Source organism: Phlebotomus argentipes, unplaced genomic scaffold (assembly GCF_947086385.1).
Source record: "Phlebotomus argentipes unplaced genomic scaffold, Phlebotomus argentipes genome assembly contig_15, whole genome shotgun sequence".
In the NCBI taxonomy this organism is placed as follows: Eukaryota; Metazoa; Arthropoda; class Insecta; order Diptera; family Psychodidae; genus Phlebotomus; species Phlebotomus argentipes.
In genome coordinates, this window is record NW_026776181.1 from 10815843 (window position 1) to 10832768 (window position 16926).

General features: G+C 44.0%; 2 protein-coding genes across 3 annotated transcripts; one reads left to right on the top strand and one right to left on the bottom strand.

Annotated features, from left to right (window-relative positions):
• Positions 1 to 498: 498 nt before the first annotated feature.
• Positions 499 to 3094, bottom strand: LOC132261487 (dnaJ homolog shv). Of its 2 annotated transcripts, none has more exons than XM_059760326.1 (4): positions 2890 to 3094; positions 1930 to 2796; positions 735 to 945; positions 499 to 668 (listed from the first exon to the last, which is right to left on the bottom strand). In XM_059760326.1, the coding sequence occupies exons 2-4, from the start codon at positions 2728 to 2730 to the stop codon at positions 607 to 609; spliced, it is 1074 nt and encodes a 357-aa protein (XP_059616309.1). In that variant the 5' UTR covers positions 2731 to 2796; positions 2890 to 3094; the 3' UTR covers positions 499 to 606. The 2 variants fall into 2 exon arrangements, with proteins under 2 accessions (XP_059616309.1, XP_059616308.1); XM_059760325.1 differs by having other exon boundaries at positions 2880 to 3094.
• Positions 3095 to 3451: 357 nt separating this feature from the next.
• LOC132262440 (intersectin-1-like) lies at positions 3452 to 16926 on the top strand. Its single transcript, XM_059761712.1, has 19 exons — positions 3452 to 3728; positions 3795 to 3973; positions 4029 to 4466; positions 4791 to 5471; positions 5549 to 5696; positions 5756 to 5992; positions 6056 to 6439; positions 6498 to 6911; positions 6971 to 7120; positions 7187 to 7460; positions 7526 to 7699; positions 11876 to 12251; positions 12316 to 12516; positions 12577 to 12775; positions 12833 to 13054; positions 13439 to 13684; positions 13745 to 15647; positions 16292 to 16541; positions 16812 to 16926. Exons 2-19 carry the CDS (start codon positions 3819 to 3821, stop codon positions 16813 to 16815), a joined length of 6456 nt encoding a protein of 2151 aa, XP_059617695.1. The 5' UTR covers positions 3452 to 3728; positions 3795 to 3818; the 3' UTR covers positions 16816 to 16926.

The following is a 16926-nucleotide window of genomic DNA, read 5'->3' on the forward strand; positions in this document are numbered from 1 at the left end:
AATCATCCTTAAAATAGACTTTGTTGCAATAAATGTGCCGCAGTTTACTAACGACATGACGTTCGAACTTGCGTTCGAAGTGCGTCCGGGATTATTAAAAGAAATTTTGTTTTCACCTCTTTTTTTAACTTCTGCCATAGTAAAGCTGTAGTGTTCTGAAGCGTCTTTTCCGAATAACCTTGATTAAATTAAAATTGCAAGTCATCCTTAAGAGCCCAATAAGTCAAAATGAATGGAAAACTCGTCACTGGGCAATATTTTATCAATGACGGCGCCCTAAATTTCTGCGATATGATAAGAGCAGCCGTCAACGAACTGTTGATGAGTTGTAAGCCAATCGGAAATAGACACTTCACGTCAGAATTTTGCACTCGTCAATCTCCAAAATCTCGAAGCCATCAGAATCAAGAAGAGAATTCAATAATTGAAAGCTCACAAAATTGTGAAATGGTGCGTGAGGGAAATGCAATGAATATGCCAAACCTTTGAATGATTCACTGAATTGTTTTATTCACTCGCATATTTGGAATTGCCTCTCATCAATTTTAAACGCTCTATTCCTCCATATATACACTCTCACACAGACGATCATCCTGGCCTCTTTATCTACACCCTCAAGCCATTGTACACACGATTATTGGACGCCTGATTGAGAATCCGGCGAATATCTATCAAAAAAAAAAACAGAGCGAAATTCAGTTGGTGGACAAGCCGAGTGTCGACTGCCAACTCACCTTCCTTCTCCTCCTCCGTGAAGTCCTGCTTCGGGAATTCCACATCGAAGGTGATGTACAGTGTGCCGTGAAGGTTGTTGTTGTCGTAGTTTGGCATGCCCTCACCCTTCTTCCGGATCCTCGCTCCCGGCCACGTCACTTTCTCCCGCTGCACAGCCACCTTGTGTCCGTCCAGGTGCTCAATCTCGAGCTCGAAGCCCGTCAGAGCATCCTGCAAAATACAATTAAAGTCTCGTCAAATTTCCTAATTGAGAGCCACTCTAAATCACTGATTGCCTCATCCCACGCAAAACTTGTCATTCTGAGTGAAACTCCACAAAAACTTCCCTCGGGCTCGCTATTGTGCCGAAGACCAGAGATGAATCACGAAAAGGAATGATTCCATTAATTATTTGTGCCTAATTGAGGACTTTTAATTACACTTCATGCCCCAATTTCACACTGAGAAAGCCAATGAGAGTCAATTTTATGGGGAACCGGCACTTGTTCAGTGGTAAAATTTTAATAAGCTCAAGTCCTTCTAGAAGACATTTATCAAAATTTTAAATAATATTTATGGACATAAGGATTAAGACTACGTCAATTCAAATATGGGCATGAAAACTTTATTACCGCCACGATTCCTTGTATATTAAAAAGAATTAAAAGAGTCTTCACATGTGATTTTTCTGTACGACTATTTTGTAGTAAAATTTAGTTATATAAAGATTCTATATCTTTAAAACGTTATATTCAAATGTGTTTACGAAGTTACACATGCGAATAAGATATGAAACGAGAGAGATAAGTGGAGAAAAACGTCAGTAAAGCAGGATTTTTATGTATAAATTGCGAGTATGTGTACATAAATCAAATAAATTGTATTATGTTGTATAATTCTGCTTTACCACATTCTTTTAGGAGAAAAGCTGAAACTGGACATGTAAAATAATTAATTTACATGAGAAATACATTGAGAATCTCTGAAAACTATTTGGAATCTCATAGAAAAGTTACTTTGCAAACAAACTATGTTCAGCAACTTCATTACAAGTGAACGGAAAGCAGTAAAATCTCAGACAAACTTCTTCTGTTGCATCTCAGACACATTTTCTGATTCAATGCAAGCTGAATAGAGCACGTGAAGCATGGAAGCCCGCAGGCCTCAAACTTGCTGACAAACTGAATTACACAATGAACAGATTTGGCCACTCACCTGAAGACTAATTGTGACATTCGTGTAGAGATCATCGCCTCGGCGCTCGAATTTCTCATGAGGCGCCGTCACCACGCGGATAATAAGGTCTCCCGGTTCGCCGTCCATGTGCGGCTCACCCTCGGCCACAAATCGCGTCTCTTGTCCATCCCGCATGCCCGCCTCTACTTCCACCTCGAGCGTGCGCTCCTCATTCACCAGCTTCACGTTGGGACACTCGTCGCACACCGTCTGCTGCATCATCTGGAAGCGTCCCGGCCCCAGACTGCGCGTCACCATCTCTTGCCTGCAATTGCACTTCCGAGTGCCGCTCGCGGGCTTCAGCACCGGCTTGTAGCGCGTAATCTCCACGAAGTTGCCCGTGTAGAGCTCCTCGAGCGTCACATGGAGATCGACAACGATGTTGGCGCCTCGCGGCACGTCCTGATGGCCGTGCCCTTCGTGGCCGCCAAAGTTGAAGCCAAAGTCCCCAAAGAAGCTGGAGAAGGGATCAGAGTTGTCCATCATGCCGTCCTTCTTCAGGCACTCCTCGCCACAACGATCATAAGTCTTCCGCTTGTCCGGATCGGATAACACCTCATAGGCAGCGCCCAAGTCCTGGAACTTCTCCGAAGCGTTGGGATCATCTTTGTTCTTGTCCGGATGCAGTTTTGCCGCGAGCCTTCTGTACGCCTTCTTGATTTCATTCTTCGAGGCGGATCTCTTGACCTCGAGAATTGAGTAGAAATCCCTTCCGGCCACGGCCAGAGCGATAAAGCATATCAGATTGATGGATAGAATAGCAAACGTGGAAGTCTTCATTTCTCTCAGCTCCTGTTCGGCAGTCACACGCAATAAATAAATTCTCGCTAGTCTACGTGGCGGAGTCTGAAAGAAGTCGTCAAATGATTAGCAACACTTTCGGGAGAGATTGAGCCCCTCTTTGGCCAGAGAGGCGGATTTTCCCTTACTTCAAGATACCTTTGTAGGTTAAGTCGTGAAATCAGCTGTTTTGTGACGATCTATCCAACATTTGGACAATATTGAGACACCAGTCGGCAGTTCACACCACTCTCGATACTTCCTGCATGGTTTCACTATTAGAATTGGCGAATTTCCGTGAAAATGCAGCCACAAAAGCACGATCAATTTTGTTCAGGAATTCCTCAGTTCAAATTGACACACCGAATGTGTTGGTTTGCTGCGATTGGTCAGCGGCAGAGTGTCATCAATGATGATTTTAATACGCCATTGTCTACCACTATACATTCTTTACGTCAACAATCTTCAATGCAAATGCAATTTTCAGGGAATATTTTTGAAATGGGTGGACTGAAATTTTGAACTTACTACATTGCAAGCTATCTAGGCGAGTTGAGGAATAAATTCATATTTTCAAAATTGAATTATATGAAAAACCTAAAATTTTGTGCGTAATTAATGACTCCGCTACACCTGTAACGCTACAGTAGACAATTTTAATCCCATCCGTCGCGTAGGAAAGGCACCACCCGCCATCGACTCGTGCGCCACTCGGGGGACGCTCGGCTGCCATCGGCTGTGGGTTATTGATTTTGGAAAATTGACATTGCTCGAAGAATTTTTCGCCATTCGACGGAGTTTCGTGTGTGAAAAAGTGAGTGTGTGAACTACTGAGGGCTGGAATCCGGGTCAAAAGCATGGCGTTGTGATCCTTCGGTCTGTGGCCAGGTGTTGTGTGTGGAAAAGCGCAGGAAAAGCCACGCTAGTCGCAGTACGCGAGTGCTTCTGTGTGTCCCCTATTCGCCTCAGCTTGTCTGGATTTTCACCGCTGTGGAAAGGTGGGGTGTTTCTGGTGTGTATCTGGAGTGATTTTGGTTGACGGACGGTGTTTGCTTGTGTTGTAGGAGGCGTTTTCTGAGGTGTGAAAAATGACCGATCCGTGGATAATGAATTTCCGGGAGAAGGTGCGCTTTCGCGACCAGTTTGCTTCTCTCAATCCCGTCAATGGCATCGTCACGGGCGCTCAGGCGAAAGGCTTCTTCCTCCAGTCACAGTTGCATCCAAGCGTGCTGATGCAGATCTGGTGAGACATTCCCAGACTCATTTCCGGTGCGTTGGCTAACCTCTATGATTCGCAGGTCTCTTGCGGACACAGACTCGGACGGGAAGATGAACGTTAATGAGTTCAGCATCGCCTGCAAGCTCATCAACATGAGACTACGCGGCTTTGATTTACCCACCACGCTACCGCCCATCCTTCTCACCAGCCTTCTGTCGGCGGGCGGAACGCCTACAATGACACCCACTGGAGCGGGAAGTCTCAGTCCTCTGGAGCCTGTGAAGCCCATCGTTCCAACGCAGCCTGTTGCTCCCGTGGTTCCGAATCTCGCGGCTGCCCAGCAGCCCATGATGTACACCCCACCAGTGGCTCCTGTAGCCCCCATGGCGCCCATGGCCAAGTTCAACTCAGTCTCCGAGACGCCCACGCCCATCGCCGCTGCAGCTCCGCTGCCCCAGAACGGCATGAAGCCCAGATCAATGTCCGTGAGCGACCGCGTGCCCTCCATTGATTCTCCGTGAGTACAATGAGCACCCTAATCCCCTCCCAGGTCGATAAAATGTGTGAATGAGTCATGAAACTTCCTGAGAAGCACCCGAAGTACTTCATAAAAGATTGATCAACACTGATTTTGCAGAATTGTGATTTTTCTCTTGAATTTTTCATTAATTCAATACAAAATAAGTATGTGATTGTTTCAAAGACTCTCCCAGATCTTTCAATACATTTCTTAACCCTCTTCCCCATCCCAAAACCGTCAAGAAAGTCCTTCAGGCGGCCTCTGTAGGCGTGACTGTGGAAAATCGATGCGTTTCTCACACGGTTTTTATTTCTCTTGCAGTCCCGGAGCCGCTGATTGGGCCATCAAGGATACTGTGAGACGCAACTTCACGCAGGTCTTCAACCAACACGATCGCACCCGCTGCGGCTATCTCACAGGCACTCAAGCACGCAATATCATGCTGCAGTCGAAGCTGTCGACCGAAATTCTAGCACAAGTGTGGACACTCTCGGACATGGATAAAGATGGGAAGCTGGGTTGCGAGGAATTCGTCCTGGCAATGCATCTATGTGACATGGCGCTGCACAAGCAGCCGATTCCGGATGAGCTGCCTCCTGAATTAGTGCCGCCTAGCTTCCGGAAGGTCGCTTCGCGTCCCGGCTCCACTGCTAGTTCCCGACACGGCAGTGTATCGTCACAAGGGCTTATTGGGGACGTGATCGACCCTATGGCGGGATTGCCACAGACGTCGTATGAGGATAAGCGCAAGGAAAATTTTGAGAGAGGTCAGGTGGAACTTGAGAGACGTCGCAAGGCGCTACTGGACACTCAGCGCAGAGAGCAGGAGGAGCGCGAGAGGAAAGAGCGCGAGGAAGCGGAAAAGCGAGAAAAGCAGCGGCTGGAGGCGGAGATGAGGCGCCAGCAGGAGATGGAGAGGCAGCTGCAGAGGCAAAAGGAAATCGAAATGGAAATGGAGGAGAATCGCAAGAGACAGCAAGAACAGAAGGAAGCAGCTAGAAAGTGCGTGTAACTTCTACTAACATATTCCTATGATTCTCAAGGAATTTTTCAATGATCCTTTGCGTGTTTTCGTTTAGGGAAATGGAAAGGCAGCGCCAACTTGAGTGGGAGAAGCAGAAAATTCAGGAGATGGAGCAACAGAGGCAGCGTGAGCAGGACAATTTGCTGAGATTGAAGGCGCAGAATCAGAATTCCAGCATTGAACTCAGCACACTCAATGAGAAGGTGCGTATAAGTTGTGTGTATTTAGTCTTCAAGAGTCATAATGTTGATTTTTTTTGCAGATTAAGGAGCTCTCTCAGAAGATTTGCGAAACACGCGCTAGCGTGACTAACGTGAAAGCCGTGATTGATCGCATGAGGACCACTAGAGACACGTCGAATAGCGAGATGACTCATCTGAAGAACAAAATCAAGGAGCAAAATGCAAAGTTGGTGCAATTGAGTCAGGAGAAAGCAAAACTCGATGCGAAGAACAAGGCAAATCCCGCCGATCAAGAGCAAATATTCAACAATAAGCAAGTGAGTGTTGGATATTGAATTTCCTCAAATGAAGATGAATCATCAACTTTCGTGTCTTGGTAGATCCAATTACAGCAGATGCGCGACAAAGTGGCGGACACGAAGGAAAAGATCACCGGCAAGCGTAGTGACATTGAGGCGAACGGTGAACAACTGAGTGAGATTAAGCAGCAGCTCACTGAATTGATTGACAACTGCGAGACGCTCTACGGGGAGTATGATGTGCAGCGCAGTCAAGTGATAGAGCTGAAGAACAACAGACGCAATGAGGCGGCCACGGCGTCCTGGGGCGATGAGGATGCTGGCTGGGGAGCCGCTCCGGCCGTCGAGAGCACACCTAAGGCCGCTGTGCCTTCAATTCCCGGCTACACCCAGTATCGCGCACTCTATGGCTTTGTGGGTCGCAACGCCGATGAGATATCCTTTGAACCGGGAGAAATTATCATGGTGAGAACTTTGACAAATCCCTACCTTTTCTGTATCGCTTATATATGTGGTATTTCAGGTGCCATTCGACCAGAATGCGGAGCCTGGATGGCTTGCGGGCGAGATTAACGGCAAGACAGGTTGGTTCCCTGAGTCTTACGTGGAGAAATTGGAGGAGACGGCAGCGGAAGTGGCGCCGGTGGCCGCGGAGGCGACGTACATCGAAGCGACAAACAACGGCGAAGCACCTGCTGAGACCAGTGACTCAGGTTACTACATTGCATCGTATCCGTACGACTCAGCGGAGCCGGATGATCTCACCTTTGCCGCGGGCGATCTGATACTAGTGACGAAGAAGGACGGCGAATGGTGGACGGGAACACTGAATGGGAGAACGGGCATATTTCCGTGCAACTACGTGGATAAGGCTCCGGCTGGAGTTGTTCCAGAGAACAATGGAGTGAGCAAAAATGGAGGATATCACGAGGAAACTGTGAGTGTTTTGCTGGGCACGGAATTCCAATGCAGTTTTTCATGATGAATCTATCGTAGAGTGACTCAGTGGCCGTGGTGCGGCAGGATAATGCTGAAAGTGAGGCTAAACTGCAGGCTGATGTGGATTCTGAGGTATCTCAGATCAACACGAGACCCAAGAGTGAGTCTGTGGATTACTCAATCCCAGCATCAGCGTCAGCAACTCCCGTGAGTATTCATCTCAGACAGGATTCTTCCTTGGAGAACTTGACATATTTATCTGCTCTTCGATAGAGTTTCCGTGGTAAGAAGCCCGAAATTGCCCAAGTGATCGCACCGTATGAGTCGACGACAAAGGAGCAGCTCTCACTGCAGCGCGGGCAACTGATAATGATCCGGAAGAAGACTGACACGGGCTGGTGGGAAGGTGAGTTGCAAGCCAAAGGACGCGTGCGGCAGATTGGCTGGTTCCCGGCGACGTATGTGAAGATCCTGCAGGGTGGACGCAACAGTGGTCGCAATACTCCAGTTTCCGCCAGCAAAATCGAACTGCAGGAGACGATTCTGGGTGAGAATTCGCCTGTGGGTGATTGAATTTGGAATGTGAAGATGATGGAAATTGATCTCTTGCAGACAAAGTCATCGCTCTGTATCCATACAAGGCGCAGAACGACGACGAGCTGTCGTTCGAGAAGGACGATATCATCAGTGTTGTTGGCAGAGATGAGCCTGAATGGTGGCGAGGAGAGTTGAATGGGATTCAAGGACTCTTTCCCAGCAATTACGTTGGAGCATTCGTGACGTCAGGTGAGTGTAGAGAAGCTATGCGAAGTTGAGGCGATTACTGAATGAATTCTATGTATTTGCAGGAAATGTATAAATTGCGCTTAATAATCTTATATCAACGGGGGACAAAGAATGGACCCACAAATAATAATAATATATTTACAGACAAGAATAGTATATACAAAATTGAGAATTAGTGAAAATTGCAAGAATTGACATTGTAAACATGAATTCCTGTTGAATTTAGTTTAGTGGACACACAATAATATCGAAGTATTATCTGAAAAATGGTAAATGAGAATCACACTCTCAGAGGACGTTCTGTTATATTCTCTTCTGTCCTTATTTTCTGGGACCGGGAAAAGGCGTCCCATCGTCATTATGAATAATGTATAAAAGAAGAAGAAATGACTATCGAGTCTCCAAGTTAGTCCAGTTGAAGTATAACTTATGTTTGTTGACTATTATTTAGTGAGATTGCGGGGCCGAGAAGGAAAAATATGCAAAATAAACATAATTTTAAATGTTTAATCATAAAAATAAAAGAATAACAAATTGTGAAATGATCTAACATTTTTTCCTTTTCGCTTTTGTGTAAAGTTGTATTTGAAACTGAATACATTGAATAATGGATAATGTTTGGCTGTTAAAGAGAAAACTGCTTTTATTACTATAATTTAAATGACATCGCCACTTACTTAAGAGGGGGTGAAGAGACAAAGAGATGAAAAAGCTACAATTTAAGATGATATAAATATTAGTCAGTTATTTCTGTAATAAGTTTCGCTGCGGAGGAGCCACAATTTGATTTAGGGATCCCCTGTGTTTATCATTCCTGTTCCATGTTATGAAACCCTTTCAATAAGATGCTATTTGAGAGACATTCTTTAAGTATTCAATCAAGGCGAACACAATAAAAGTATACAAACGATATGTATATTTTCCCACTTTTCATCGATAAATTTTACCCTCAGCGGAGACACACTTTTTCATCGTTTATTTGGGGATGAATTTCACCACAGCTGTCGGCGAGAAATCCACCACAGTCCGTGTCAAAGTGTTGTCACCACCGCCAGTGGTGACTCAAGTGCTCCCCGGAAAATTGCTTTTTCCTCGCTCGTAAGCCCAAAATCTCAGTGAAAATGCTTGGAAACAGTGATGTGAAGGTGTGGTGGATGCTGTGATATGAAGAAAAGGGCGTCGCACCTTGAATATCAGCGAGAAAAGTTGCTCGGAAGGGAGTGTGAGTTCCCCACACGCAAATTTATTTTCAGCCCTGCCCGACTGTCCAAGTCGCTCTCTCAAACACCTCTTCGTCAGCTCGCTGTTGGGGAGAACTTTTCCAATCATTCGTAGAATAAGAACAAAAATTGTTAGTTTACTCGCTAGATATCTTTTGGTTGGATTCCACCCAATTCAACCTGACATTGTGGCGAAATTATTCCTTAAAACATTCTTATTTGCGTGCAGTTGATGGACTTTGTCAGCCGGGTGCTTCTTTTTCCCATGAATATTTTGGCTGTGATGGTTTGTTTATTTTTATCAAAATTCTAATAATAATTAGCTGCTGTGAGCAAAGCGGCGACACTTTATTGCATATTTGAGGAAAATTCAGGAGCAAAAGTGCGCAAGAATAAGAATTCTCGTGTCACCCCTGATTAGAATTTCCTGGGCTTTGTGCACAGTGTTTATGGCTCTTTGTCCCTTTTCCCTCAGTGCCAGAAAACTCCACAGCTTTACCTGCAAAGTCAATTTTCTCGCTACGACAGGAAATGCCCGCGGAGATGCTAAAAATATATTCCTCTGCTGACTAATAAAAGAGGTTTCCCGCTCAAAAAAGAGTCCTTTAACACTCTGGCTCGTATTCATCAAGATTACAGCTAAATATAGCCAATTTGGTCCAGTATCTTTCCTCGTGAGAGTGCCTTTCGGTGTCTCGCTTCGCTACATTTGAATCTGAAGCATCAATTGTTAAACAAATCTGTAACACAATCCGGCATTCATCTGCTGCCTTCTCTTCTAAATACATTTGCTCGGAAACATTTTGTGTCGATAGGAAATTTTGCAAGAATTTTCTCGAACGGATGCCTGAGAAACAATCGAAGATTGCCAAAATTGAATTGATTCAAAACTTTCCCTTCAGACTTAAAACTTGACTTTGTAGGAATTGTTGAAATGCACTTTGAAATATAATTTCACCACTTTGGTCCGTAAGATTTTACAATCTTGCCTGAGTAGAACGTAAAATTTCCAAGCTTCCACGTCACTTTGAACTCCCGCTAGAATATGGACCGTGGGTGACGAGAGATATTGGCCAATAAAGTTGAATAGCCTCGAGTGAATTTTGTAATTTGTTCTGTTTGCTTGCAATTTCACACTCAAATGCCCATCCTACAAGTGCACGTGGGTGGCAAATTCAATTGGGCTTCCACTGAAGGTCTGCTCTCAGCCTTTAGTTGACTCATCTCTCAATAGCTTCGCACTGTCTCCAGCGGTTTTTCATTCTCTCCTCCTTCCATGTGTCGTCAATGACGATAAAAACCAGACGGCAAAGTGGGAAAATGGGGGAAAGTTGGTGGGAATAAAGTGGCTGCACGACACGAAAATATGCCAAATTTATAATTGGCATCGAGCCAAGAGACGCATGCGAAAGAAGGTGTCAGATAAATTGTGTTTCATTAAATTTTTGCATTTAAATGCACCTAATTTGTGCTCTTGTATTGATGACGATAACGAGAAAATTCATTTCACACATTTTGTGGTGTATGTTTTGTAGAATCTGTTTACAATTTGCAGATTTGCAAACACAGAATAATTGCTGTTCTTGACAACGCAATCGCCGTACAATGTAGAAAATTTTTGGCCACTCTCGTGCCATTGTGCAAGTTCTATTGTATTGCTCATTTATTGTAACCCAAATTGTATTTTTGGAATGAATATTGATTAAAATGTTTAAATTAATACAATAATTTCACAATTTCAAACTATTAATATAATTAATATTAATGATAAGTTGCACGAAATACAATCAAATTCTGCTCTCGGAAAACTACAAAACATCTTATGAAATAACTTTTAAAAGCTCTTGACACATTTCATGCTTTAATTTATCATTCTGGATGAGACTTTAGAAAATGAAGACATTTTCCAAAATAGTTGAATTCTATTAAACTTTGATAAAAGTACAAATTTGATTCAATTCGAAAGTTATATTCTTGACTGGAAAGTTCTTTTAATTGGAAAAGTTTCTGTAATATTGGCAAAGAGCAAGTCGGTGTAGTTCCATGGCACTTGTTAATTTTATACTCTCTGCAAAAGTGAGAATTTAACTAATCGATACTGAATAAATTAAGATGAAATCCTAGTTTTGTGGCGAAAAGTGCATTGAAAGAAAGGCACTTTAAATTTGTTGCTTGACTCAAAAAAAAATTTTCCTTTACTTTCATCTCTTTATAAGTTGATAATTGAGCCGTTTTACAAAATATTTCACTCAATTTGTGGAGAATTGTTGATGGGTGGAAAATGCTATTTTGTTATTTATGTCTTCGAGTGACGATGTCACCAATGGGAAAAGGATTTGCAAAATATGTCTAAAATGTTGAATTTATTGCCAGTAAAATTTGAGTATAAAATGCTCAATTATCCCACATGTCCAGACTTACATAATGCCACCTCTCAGAAACCATCACAACTCTGTTCAAAATATTCGTGACAGGAGTATTCAGAAAAATTGTACGTCAAGAATTTTATTTCCAATGTGAAAAAAAATATTCTTAGAAATCATACCTGAATTTGTCGAGAACATAATGTAAGTGTTGTAGTCTGATTGGTCCTGATATAAGATTAACATGCTAATGGAGTGGAAATGTCGCACCCTGTGGACTGAGTGAGAAAATAATCCAATAAGATACATATTTTTCGAGGAGAAATAATACGAAGAGACGAGAGTGAGAGCATTCTAACAGAATGCTTATGCTATTGTGCGGAAAAATCAATGCCAGACTTTCCTAATGCCATCATCTCAGAGACTTGTGGCTGGGTTTGTCTCGTCTCGCCACGATGATGGTTGAGAAAGTACAAATAAACAGTGTGTGTTCCACCTATAAATTCTGTTCAGTGACTTTTTCATCGGGTGAAATGATAGTTTGTTTAAACACTGCTTCTATTCTTGCAGTCGCGTGGTGATCATCCAGTGAGAAAGCAACTGGCGAGTGCATTATAGGGGAAGAACAGCGATGGAGACTCCGTACACAGTGCAAGCGGAGTATTCCTTCAAGGGGTCCAATAATGACGAGTTGTGCTTCAAAAAGGGCGACATTATTACTGTGACTCAGCGCGAGGAGGGCGGCTGGTGGGAGGGAACGCTCGGCGACAAGACGGGATGGTTTCCCAGCAACTATGTGAAGGAGTACAAGACACCTCTGCCGGTGGCGGAAACTATTCGGCCGCCGGAAGAGATTCAGGCTAGTCGTTCGCTGGTTCTCAATGATCTACTGGAGAGTGAAAAGGCGCATGTGGCGGAGATCCGTGGGCTCTTGGAGAACTTCCTGGAGCCCCTGTCCAACAGTCAAATGTGAGTGGCACTCGCCATGTCGTGACTGTAGGCAATTTCTCATGCTCGTCCCCTTCCCTTGCAGACTATCATCCGACGAATACGCTCAACTAATGTGTAATTTTGTAGAAATAGTAGAAATCCATGAGGATCTTTTGTTAAACATTGAAGACTGCAACGATCGTGTTGGCAAATTATTTCTATCGAAGGCATCAGTGATCAAGAATAGTCATCAGGCCTATTGTGCGGCTCATCCACGTGCCATAGTTATCCTGGATAAATACAAGTAAGTTGTTTTATCAGTGCTCTTTGGAATGATTGCTAACGAAGCGCTTGCATACGACAGAGATGAACTTGAGACGTTTATGGAGCGTCAGGGAGCAGCTTCGCCGGGTCTTTTAGTGTTGACAACAGGTCTGTCGAAACCCTTTCGGCGTCTGGAAAAGTACTCAGCCATGTTGCAAGAACTGGAGAGACACATGGAGTGTGGCCACCCAGATCGAGGGGATACACAGAGAAGTGTGGCGGTTTACAAAGATATTGCTGTGAGTCTCCAATATCTATCTACATGTCAGATGGCGGATTAATTGATTTCCTTTCAGTCCACTTGCGCTGCCACGAGACGACAAAAGGAATTGGAGCTTCAAGTTCTCACTGGTCCTGTTCGTGGCTGGCAAGGGCAAGAATTGAGCACTCTTGGGGAAATAATACATATGGGAAGTGTGGCTGTTGGGCCCGATCATCGAGATCGATACTTTGTGCTCTTCCCTCAAACCCTGCTCATTCTGAGCGTCAGCCAGAGAATGAGTGCATTTATTTACGAGGTATGTCTGTAGTTTATTTATTCAATTCGTAGATTAGAAGGACTTATTTGATCCTTAAAATAAGGTTAACTAGATATAATCATGCATTTTTTTTAACATGTAAAAGAGATAAGAGGCTTTATAGACATATTCATCTTTAGCAACAAAAAATACATATTATTGTTCTCTGGCTTTTATATAAGTCAAACTTATAAGAAGGAAAGAAGCAACTCATGCTTGAATTCAAGTACGAAACTATTCTCTGTCATGCGAATTTCATCAACACTTTGTAATTTGCAAGTAGATGAATAGAGTTTTCATGTTAGTCATTCTAAAAACACAGTATAGTTTAATAGGAAAAATTCAATAGAAATGATTTAATTAGCAAAGACATGCAATTTACAGGGGAAATTGCCACTGACTAACATCTTGGTGAAACGCCTTGAGGACTCGGCCACGATGAAGAACGCATTTGAATTGAGTGCACCACTGATCGAGCGAATTGTGGCTGTGTGTCAAGGTCCAACGGAGGCCAATAAGTGGGTTGATCTTCTGTCTTCATTCTCAAACTCCCTGCGACGACCGGGTGTGGATCTCAAGAGGACTGTCGGAAGCAATGCTTCGATGAATGTTCCTCATCCTCCACCACATGTGAGTATGATGTAATAGTGGGATGTGTAGTGTAGCAATTAATTGTTGAATAATGTACAGAGTGTCACGCCTCTCGACATACGTGGCTATTGTACAAGAAACTCGGTAATTTCTTACAATCTGGCAAGGGTGGAATATCAGCCCGTTTTTCCGCCAAAATCATATCCATCAACAGCACCATATGCTAGACTGAATGATCATTTTGCGCAGCACGTAAAGAAGGGCAGATTGACGAGATTTATCGTAAAGGCACTGCTCTATCCGGAATTCCTTAGGGAATATGACACATCTCAAGTAGTAATGCGAAGGAGACACAGAACGACAATAAGGATGTTGAGAAAGAAATCCACTGGAAGCAGTGCAGAGAAGACAAATCTTTCGCGACAGGACGCTTTTGAGTGTCTCTCATCGGATAGCAGTAGCTGCAGTACTGGATCTACGGCAAGCAATCCTTTTGGGTTGATAAAATACTTCACGGGCAAGAGATTGACGGATGAGAGTCGAGAAAGGACACACTATGAGACGTTTATTGACCACGGAGTTGAGGCGGATTGCACAAAAGAGATCTTTGAGACGCTGGATAAGCGTCCGGAAGAGAGAAAAATTAGTGGAATGGAGATAAAGCGCAGTGATGACGGGACTGTTTACTTTCGGAACTTCTCCCATTTGGAGGAGATTGATAAGGCGCTGAGGGATTCACTGGTGGTGTGCTCAAAGCCTGTGAAAATGGCAGAGTTGAGATCATCTTCGGGTGAAAGTGTGGTGCATCTCTCGACGGCTCGTCTCAATTTGGCGGCGATCAAGCAACACTCAGAGGCGTCAGAGGTTTCCAGTTTTGAAATAGCACTCCCCAATGGACGGATGGCGTGTGAGAATCTGCTGAAATTAGATGATTCCATGCCGTTGTGCAATAATTTGAAGCCCAAAATCCCAATTGATGAGAGACACAGCATGCCAACTCTATTCGTGGGGAATCGCTTTAACAATTCCTCCTCCACGGAGATCTACATTCCCTCGTGGCGTGACACGGGGGAGAAGAAGACTACGGTAACACATTCCACGTCCATTGAATTACCACAAGTATCGCAGGCACTCGTGCCACTGCCCGATCACGTCGCCGCGGCGATCATGTATGATCGCAGCAGTGACGATATTGTAAAGCCACCCAGTATGTTTGCTAGTGGTGCGACTGATCGTGCAGTTCTTCTGCATCGCGAGGTGTCGCCTTTCGCGAAGCACTCCATTAATTCGGATCTGAAGATGAGGGGCAGTCCGAGACCGAGGCGATCGGTGCGTCGTTGTGTGAGTTCGCATTTCGTGAGACTAACCAATGACACGTCCCAGACTCCTGATGTGCACCCGCATGAGTGTGGCTGCAAGAATTCAACTCACAGCCCGCGCTCGAGTGATTCAGGCATGGCGGGTAGTTATACGATCGCACGATCTCCTGAGCCGCCAAAAACCAGCAATGAATCTCACAGACTGAGGCATTCGAGATCGAGTCACAATTTCGGACAATTCCCAGCAATCACCGTGCTGTCGCAGGAAGAGGCGGACTTTACGGATAGTGGACAGTATGGGGAGAGTAGCCTAATCAAGGATGATGAGATGCTTAACTTCCTAGAGCTGTCTACTAGTCGGGAAACTTTTGAAACACAAGTGAGACGATCACCGACATTGCCAAGATCGCGATCGGTGGATGACATCCCAGTGGAAGTGCCACTGGAATTCTCAGATACCAACACGAGTAGTGTAATTGTGGTGCAGGTGCCCGAGGAAGGAAGGGACAAGGAGAAGCAGGTGTTCAGAGCCGGCCTTTATGCGCACTGGTGGAAAAAGGAGAAATTGCCGAGTGACTTGCTGCGTGGGATCATGTTCCGGCAACCTGAACACACTCTTGGTGATTGCAATCGCGATGGTGGTCATGTTGGTTTTGGTGGTGGCTCACATGGAGGGGCTTCAGGCAAGGCATTTTTCGAAGTTTTCTTGTTGATTTTCCTTTTTTACTCTTCTTATAATACCTTTTATTTTGATGAAATAATGAGTGAAGATCATCCACAAAAGTACACAACATGAGCGTCATTAACTCGCCAAACGCGGAATGGCTAAAAGAGGATCATAAAATAATTGTGTTTGAAATATGACGCTTTTCTGCCATGTTTTTCAATTTCATCTTCATTCTATCTGTGGCTTGTTCTCTTGCGAGATCAGTTGTTTATATCCAGCTTCTTAGCTGTCTCTATTTATCATATTGCATCTCTTTTGTGTTATAATATCACATCGTAATACTGCCTGAGCCCCTCTAGTCATTTTGTGGCATATGTTGACTCCTGTACTAATCCCACCATGATCATCAAAAGCATAATTCCTCGAAATTGACAGTATATGCAAAAGAGCGCAAGACATCGATATATATATACACACAAAGACACAATCAACAGCAGAGAATAAACATTTTTGTGCGTGCTGACGGTGCTGACTAACGAAAACAACGTTGTTTCTTTGATTGTTTTATCTGTCAACTTGCTATTCTTGCGTTGGATGATGAATTAACCCAAGAAAAGTGGACATACAAAATGAACTAATGTGTTTGGGTATTCATTTTAGATGTCTCCGCCGCCGTCACTTGGAGGAAATCATCAAAGTCGCGTCACAACGCCCATTCACATGTCTCAACACAAACGCAGTCACTCCTTCAATCACCATCTCACGTTCAATCAACTGCAGAAGCAGCAGCAGGCACAGCCTCAGCATCCACATCCAGCACCACCTCTTCCGCCCAGTCATCACCCCATTCAGCCAAAGGACCTCAGCCAAGCGCTCGTGGTGTCAAACGAAAAGAGCGTCAACCCAAAAGGTATGCCAATCTCTGATGTATGACAATGTATGTACTTTGAGGGGCATTATCTTACGCAAAGAAGTTGCAGTGATCACAAAAGCAACAGTACAAATCTTTAACACAGTATCTGTTGAAAACATAGATGATATTGTACAATTGAAACATTTTTCTGGAAAAAGCACTCGTCAATTTGTAATCAGATGCAGTGGCAATTTCAGAAAGCAAATATTAAAAGAAATTCAATCATTTACTGATTAATTGAGTTGACTGTTTTAATTTCCTGCACAGCTAATTGGAGCATCACCAATTTACGTCCAGCCCCTCCGTCACGAATGTCTGTGCAGGGTGGAATTGTGGCCCCCAGGAAAGATCCGCCAACGTATGAGGAGGACGCCCTCGTGTT

What these genes read in the sequence shown, in the direction of transcription:
- LOC132261487 (XM_059760326.1), bottom strand. Translation starts at nt 2,730, where the DNA reads ATGAAGACTTCCACGTTTGCTATTCTATCCATCAATCTGATATGCTTT. An exon ending in ATGTCACAATTAGTCTTCAG is followed by an intron (nt 946 to 1,929) that starts GTGAGTGGCCAA and finishes TGTATTTTGCAG; the next exon opens with GATGCTCTGACGGGCTTCGA. An exon ending in CACGGAGGAGGAGAAGGAAG is followed by an intron (nt 669 to 734) that starts GTGAGTTGGCAG and finishes TTTTTTTGATAG; the next exon opens with ATATTCGCCGGATTCTCAAT.
- LOC132262440 (XM_059761712.1), top strand. Translation starts at nt 3,819, where the DNA reads ATGACCGATCCGTGGATAATGAATTTCCGGGAGAAGGTGCGCTTTCGC. An exon ending in CAGAAGGAAGCAGCTAGAAA is followed by an intron (nt 5,472 to 5,548) that starts GTGCGTGTAACT and finishes GTTTTCGTTTAG; the next exon opens with GGAAATGGAAAGGCAGCGCC. An exon ending in ACTGCAGGAGACGATTCTGG is followed by an intron (nt 7,461 to 7,525) that starts GTGAGAATTCGC and finishes GATCTCTTGCAG; the next exon opens with ACAAAGTCATCGCTCTGTAT.